This window comes from Octopus bimaculoides, chromosome 13 (genome assembly GCF_001194135.2).
Source record: "Octopus bimaculoides isolate UCB-OBI-ISO-001 chromosome 13, ASM119413v2, whole genome shotgun sequence".
Lineage (NCBI taxonomy): Eukaryota > Metazoa > Mollusca > Cephalopoda > Octopoda > Octopodidae > Octopus > Octopus bimaculoides.
The window spans coordinates 19,060,088-19,067,989 of NC_068993.1; the positions used below are offsets into that span (position 1 = coordinate 19,060,088).

Sequence of the window (7,902 nt, forward strand, 5' to 3'; positions counted from 1 at the left end):
TATATATATATGTATGTATATATATATATATAATATATATTATCTTCCTGTGAATAAGAACGCATTTATCGACGTAGTGACATCTGGAGAAATCTTTGTACTTAGACAGGCTACATATTTGATCAGTCTTTGAGCATAATCTTCTTTGTCATGCATAGTAGCGCAGTTTATTGTGCCATCTCTATATAATCGCATGTTTCGAAAATTTTACAAGTGATGGTGAATACGGTAACATATTCTTTCAAAGTTCAGACCAATTTTGTTATATTCGTCTTCTATATATTTCTGAATAGGAAGACGTATGGTCGAAGTTTTGCCGTATGAATTTAACTTTTAAGCGTACCTACGTCGTGTTAATGCCAATATTAATATAAAGATTAGTGGTGGTAAATTCTGCTTTGTAGCTAATCGCTTCCTACCTGAACGACTGAATAGGGTTACGCATTTGTATTTCTCTGCGCTCAAATAGTCTCAGTTATTTGCAGGTCTTTTCCTTGGTCTTTAGTCTTGTCCTAGGTATCAAGTCTTTGATGCATAAGTAGAATCTTTGCATCTGAATTTTGTGTTAATTCTATTGGATGTTTTCCGTAATGGTGATTAAAAGGAAAAAGGAAATGTTTATGTCTTAAGGCTATGAAGATTTTAGAAATATTAGATTTAACATTTAAAGAAAGACATGAACGAAATAATATTACGTCGATTTTTTCTTCCTTTTGAATGGCGGAGATTTACTAGCGATGAGTATGGGCCATTGTGTGTTAGATTTATTCATGTGTACAAGGCCATTAGAATATTTCTTATACATTTACAACATTATAATGATTTCAGTTATCTTTCTTTTCGATCTTATACGCATACACTCAAGACCGACTTACACACATGCATACATACAAACTCACACTAGTATATTTAAGTCTGTATATCCAGAAGCCTATACATAAATACATACATACTAACCAATTTATATACATACAGTCAAAGAGAGAGAGAGAGACAGAGAGTGAGAGAGAAAGAGAAAGAGAAAGAGAAATAGAGAGAGAGACTGAGAGAAGAGAGATAGAGAGAGTGAGTGAAACAGAGAGTGAGAGAAAGAGAGAGTGAGAGAGAGAGAAAATGCACACTCATATGAATAAGTTATTTAATAGCGATGTTAACGCGTAATGGTTTCCTTTATATTTCGGCTTTGCTTTTCAATCCCTGCCAACAGCAAAGCCTTACTGTTTGCTTCAGAGCATCTGTTTGAATGCAGCTGTAAGTCTTATCTCAACAGACTTATTCTGTTGGGTAGCTTAACGGAATGACTGCCGACTTCAGCTCTCGTATTCATGTAGATAAAGTGTGCTTCCAATCTTTCATGCTGAAAGAATGTATTAAAGACGAAAGAACAGAAAGTTATTGATTAAATTGCAAGAAAGACGGTATTGCTTTCTCAGATACAAACAGAAAACCACAACAAAGTGAAACGAAAGTTCCCCTCAATCAATTATTTGCATCAAGACCTTTTGCTTAACAATCTCTTGCGTCTCGTAAATCTAATTACATTTGAAGCCTAAATACAAAGAGGCGAATAGATACAGGAAAAAAAAAACTCCGTATAGCTACAATGATAGGTAGATATAAACACTGATTAGCTAAATAGATATAATGATAAGTAAAAAGATAAATAGATTTTAGAGAATACGTTGATATAAAGATGTATGTTTATGACAGTTTCCTTTTATAGGTAACAGACAGGATTAGAAAATAAAATAGAAAGGCTAAATACAGGTGATGAAATGAAAAGCAAGAAAAATCACTTTTATTTTAATTATTATGGTTCTTTGAGACATAAACTAAATAATATCTTCGTTTATATATATATAGGCGTAGGAGTGGCTGTGTGGTAAGTAGCTTGCTTACCAACTACATGGTTCCGGGTTCAGTCCCACTGCGTGGCACCTTGGGCAAGTGTCTTCTACTATAGCCTCGGGCCAACCAAAGCCTTGTGAGTGAATTTGGTAGACGGAAACTGAAAGAAGCCCGTCGTATATATGTATATATATATATGTATGTGTATTTGTGTATCTGTGTTTGTCCCCCAACCATCGCTTGACAATCGATACAGGTGTGTTTACGTCCCCGTAACTTAGCGGTTCGGCAAAAAGAGACCGATAGAATAAGTACTAGGCTTACAACGAATAAGTCCTGGAATCGATTTGCTCGACTAAAGGCGGTGCTCCAGCATGGCCGCAACTCTAAGCTGAAACTATAAACAAACAACAACGAGAGTAACATGATAGGAATGAGAAAGATTTATTTGATTCAGCAGATCACAGCATTTGATTACTATTTTATCGAGAGCAGAGTCCGATAATATTGAAACCATGTCTGAGATGAAGGCTCGTTTCAATTCCTTTAACACTTCATATCCGAGGGGCTGCTGGCTTTAAGGGTATTCAAGAAGTCTGGTTGCAGGCTCCACCCTTTTAGAGTTCTTTTACAGGGCGTAGAAAAACCGAAGGGTCGCTGTATTAAGTGTGTGAGTCTGCAAGGAGAATATGTTGAATAAAATCATAATTAACAGATGCTCCTGTATTTCTTTTCCCCCAAAGCCTTCAGATCATCTTTGCTGTTACAAGGGGTTTTATTAGCCTCTCACTCAACTGCGTCCTACACATAACAATCAAGGGGTTGCAGTCTGGGGAGTTAGGTGGCCAGATGTTAGAGGTGATGTGGTCGCAGAAATTGTCTGGCAGCCATAACTGAGTTCTCCTGCTTGTGAGGCATGGTGCAGAGTTCTGTTACCAGACATAGAGTCATCCAGCAGCAATCCCCTAAACCCAGGGCAGCATTACCTTCTCCAGCCACTTCATGTAAGCCTCCGTGTTGAACCTGAGACCATTAGGGACGATGAGTGGAGGCATAACGTCACCATCACTCCAGCACCTTGATGTTGACTGGATGTTTGATTTTTATCTCTCTCGGTACATGACCTCAGATTACACTGTACTCACGTTGACACTCAAATACTCTGAAATGTTCGTATTGGAGTGGGAATGCCAAGCAGTACTGCATATTGTTTCCAAATTTCTGGCAGAGTGAATTGCGTCATAGTGCCCAACTGACTCTACTATACTGTGTAGTCGACAAAATCAAAAGCAAACAATGCAAATGCGCAAAATAAAAAAATATAAAATGGTGACAATTTACCCATTGTAGCCTGTATTCACACATGGACACATACACACATACACCCCCATACATAATTATGCACCTTCACTCATATATGAATATCTATCTATCTATCTATTTATATGCAAACATGCATACATACATACATATATATATATGTGTACACAAACACACACACACACACAAACACACACACGCATATGTATATATATAGATATGAAATTAAAATAGACAGCAGCTTGCAATACTTTGCCAAAAAGGAAAACTACAATTATCACTGAATATGTCTGGGGTATTAGAAACACCTATATTGCGAAAAATAAGAGCTGAAATGCTCTAATGCTGTAGTGACAGCAGCACAAAATTACATACATATATATTGACAAGGCGCTGTAACCGCCCGGTGTTTTCAGTATATATGTATATAATTATGAATTTCGACTACAAAATTAGAGCGTTTTAGCTCTTATTTCTAGCAATATAGGTCTTTCTACTACTCTATTTAATATATATATATACAGGGTTGGACAAAATAATGGGAACAACCTTAAAATTTCAAACAAATTTATTTTTATGTGTAGGACCGTGTTTGGCAGTAATTACAGCTTGAATTCTACGAGGTATGGTCTCATACACAGTTGGAATTGTTTCCAAAGCAATTTTAGTCCAGTCTTCAGCTAAAACAATCTTCAGTTCTAGTAGTGATGATGGTGGAGGATATCGACTCCTTACTTGTTTTTCTTATATGCACCATAAATGTTCAATAATATTGAGATCTGGGGACTGTGGTGGTCAGATAAGATGTTCAACTTCACTAGAATGTTCCTCGTGCCATTCAGTCACAACTTTAGCTGTGTGAATTGGTGTATAATCATCATGAAAGATTGCGTTTCCCTCCAGAAATAGTTCCACAACCATAGGATGAATTTGATCAGATAACATGCTTAAATAGTCTTGACTATTAATTCTGACATGAAGGGAAACCATTGGGGTGGCAAATTTCCAAGATATAGCCCTCCCAGATCATTACAGATCCTCCTCTATGTTTAACAGTTGTAAGAAGGCAGTCTGGGTCAAATTGATTCTTTTGGCTGTCTCCACACGTATACTAGGCCGGTGGTTGGACATAAGGTAAAGTATGATTCAGCCGAGAAAAATTGTTCTACTGCTCTAGGGATCAATTCTGTAGGTTTTTACTTCACTCTAAACGCTTTGCAACGTTTGTTTTTGGATGTAGTGGTTTTCTGATTGTAGCCCTCCCGTGAAATCCGGCTTGTGCAGCTCCCGGCGAACAGTTTTTATGGAAACTGGGTTCTCGAGGTAGTCATTGAGCTCTGCAGTAATTTTGGGAACTGTACTTTTGTGATCCTTTCTAACAATTCTAACGGTCTCTTAACGTTTTGGAATTCTTGGATTTCTTCCGGAATTTTGTTTCGACGAGGAGGTTTTTTCACTCTTTTGCAAAGGCTGTCATTACTTCGATACAGTACTTCTTGATACACCAAACATTTCAGCCGTTTTCGTAACGCTAGCGCCTGCCATACAAACACCAACTATTTGATCTCTTTGAAAGTCCGATAGATCTTTCATTTTAATGAATTTTAATTACCTTATTCTGATGATATCTGAAAAAAAAACCCCAGGAATTTTAGCAAAGCATATAAAGCAACACTAATAATAAATTAAAAAAAAACATAACAATAAACAAGCTTTTGACGGTTTTATAAATATTTCAAAATTATGATGCTATGATGCTAGGTGCTTCCATTGTTTTGTCCAACCCCTGTATATACTGTGTAGGTCTATGCACTAACGCGCACATACATATGCATATATGTGCATCGGCATACATATACATAGAACCATTTACACCTTTTAAAAACCTTACACTACTACACTGTATTTGTTTCCAATGCAACACATATGCACGAAACACATATGCTATGGTAAACGTATTTTCTGGGATTGGTGAAAGCATACACATTATGAAACTAGAATTAATGATGTAAATTTATGCTTGATCGTTTTCTTTCATTGAAATACAAAATTGAGAAACACCGCTTTATTCATATATTTCTATGTGTATCTTACGTAAATGTGTTTTAGATTGCAGTTTGAAATAAAAGAATACTGTAATGACGATTACTACGGTTCAACATGCGATGTCCATTGTATAGAACGGGATGATGACGATGACGGCCATTATACATGTGAAAAACATTCAGGAAAGAAAATCTGTTATCCAGGTAAGCGAGAGAGAAAAAGAATGGTAAGAGAGAGAGAGAGAGAGAGAGAGAGAGAGAGAGAGAGAGAGAGAGAGAGAGAGAGAGAGAGAGAGAGAGAGAGAGAGAGAGAGAGAGAAGGTGTGAGCTAGTAGTAGAATTCAATAACTATTCAAATTTCATTATCTATTCGGTATTCAAGTTATTTATCATTCAGTAACAAAGAATCCTTATTGGACATTTTTATACATGTTATTTAATTTATATATCATAATCTATGTGTTTCTGATAAAAATTGGTGATTCCCGTGGAGTGATAGAAATATTCCTTGGTGATATCAGTCAATAATAAACCCAGTTTCCGTTTTCAGGAGAAACATTTACATTTTAACCACGTCGTTAATGATAAATTTGAAGACAAATTTATCACACTATCCATAAATCTTGATATCTAACAGTTATATGATAAAACGATATGTGCATGGTGAATCTGGGTAATGAATATGATGACATGGATATTCATTCTTAATACTTTTCGGTAGATTAGAACGTGAATAACCTAATCGGTGTTCAGACATCAGAAGACAATACAAAAAATTTGTTTACTAAATCCTATGAGCAAAGCCAAAAACTGTTACTAAATTCATTAACCCGGGTTTGATTTGGTCCAGGAGTCACACAACAAGGTCAAAACACTAGTGTGTCCTTAACCTAACGAAGAGAGTGAATCATGGATACATATTCGTCTAAAAAGTGTTAAAATGCTGTTTGCTAATGACGAAATAAAACAGCGATTAGCATATTCGCGTTCGAATCTATCTCAACGTATAAAGAAAGAAATTATGTCATCGGAACATGTATCAAATATATCTTAAAGTTATAAGATACGCCCTATATCATGAATAGAGAAATTCTACTTCAAAATCTGTGTTGTTTAAATACACTGTATAGTACCATTAAAACATATGCTATTCATTTTATATAGCAACTTTATGCTAGTGTCTACGTTACCATCATCAAATGAATTGTATATCCTACTTTAGCCGTTATGATAGAATAATATCATTTTGTGTTATGTTTTGACAGCTGTACTACAATAACTGCCATACAATTTAGATTTATCTTTCTAGACAGTCGTAATGACAGGATATATAAGCGATATTTTCGTATGAGGAATTAGTTATTTAGTATGACTAGAAACGTGTGAAGTTCATATAATTTATAGTAAGTGTGAACTTGGCAATGTAAACAAAATGACTCAGTTAAAGACAAAATAACGCACATTTCTCGACGATGAACAACCGTACGTTTTATTACTACATGTTGCGAAACAGTAAACCTACACTGCGATATGGAAATGGTAGCTAATGGCCTCGAGAAATAGATGGATATTACAGTATCGTTTAACGTTGCTGAAATATAGGAATTTACTATGGATTATTGTATGCATATGAATCTCGTCCCATACTTTTAGGCTTATCGACTGAGTAGCATAACATGTAAAAAGTTGCATACATAAGTTCGCAAAATTTTCTTCTAAAACTAAACAGAAATACATTTTCTGATGTATGAGTATATATTCGACCATACAGAGCAATCCAACAATATAATACTATCTGATACACGAATATCTTGAATTATATAGAGGCTTCAGGAAGAAAGATCACATATTTGGATATTTTGCATAAAGGTAATTGAATGATAAATGTTTACTGTTAGATATCTCAAAAACTAGATATCTCAAAAGAACTGTTTGTTAGATGAAAGTTGGAATCATAAACATTTTCCTCCTGAATATCGAATGCATTGTGTGTTGAGATATTGCAGAAAAATATATTTCCCGATAGACTTTCTGTATATACAGAGATGTACATACAAAACTTTTTGCATACATACATACATACATAGACACATATAGGCACACAGCGACACATTCATATGTGCACTTTTTGTTTAATTTGTGTTAGAAAAACATAAAAGTGCTCTATGTACATTTTTCTTGGAAGTGCGTAAAGTCTGCTCAATGTTTATTCATATCTAAATCAAACAAGCTTACAATGTAATCCTGTTTACTGTTTCTGTATCAGTTGTAGATTTGGCAAATAAAGAACGGGAAAAAATATGTTACCCACAAAAGAGCATATGAATTGATTGTTCGTCATGGCTTGGAATATTTTGTAAAAAAAAGTTTACGTATGCTACACACTTTATATTCATATATGATGCAAAACTAATTCTACATGCGTGTGTGCGTGCGCGCGCGTATCTGCTGGCATTAAACATCGTAGTATGGTTAAGGGGCTCGCTTTGCAACTAGTTCAATCCCACTGCGCGGCATCTGTATAAGAGACTCCTGCTGAAGCCTTGGGCCGACTAATGCCTCCTAAGTGAATTTGGTAGGCACAAAATGTGTGGAGCCCGTCGTTTATATATATATATATATAGTAAAATAAGGATTCATATACAATCAGGTACTTGAAAAGATATGCACCAGTTAGGGTTAGATAAAC

General features: G+C 35.4%; 1 protein-coding gene across 3 annotated transcripts in view; it reads left to right on the forward strand.

Moving 5' to 3' along the window:
- LOC106880385 (uncharacterized) overlaps positions 1-7,902 on the forward strand; it is a 103,173-nt gene that overhangs the window by 37,288 nt on the left and 57,983 nt on the right. For all 3 annotated transcript variants that reach the window (XM_014930296.2, XM_052972366.1, XM_052972367.1), the window contains one exon: positions 5,278-5,417. In XM_014930296.2, coding sequence (XP_014785782.1) covers positions 5,278-5,417 — 140 coding nt within the window. The remainder of the gene's footprint in view (positions 1-5,277; positions 5,418-7,902) is intronic.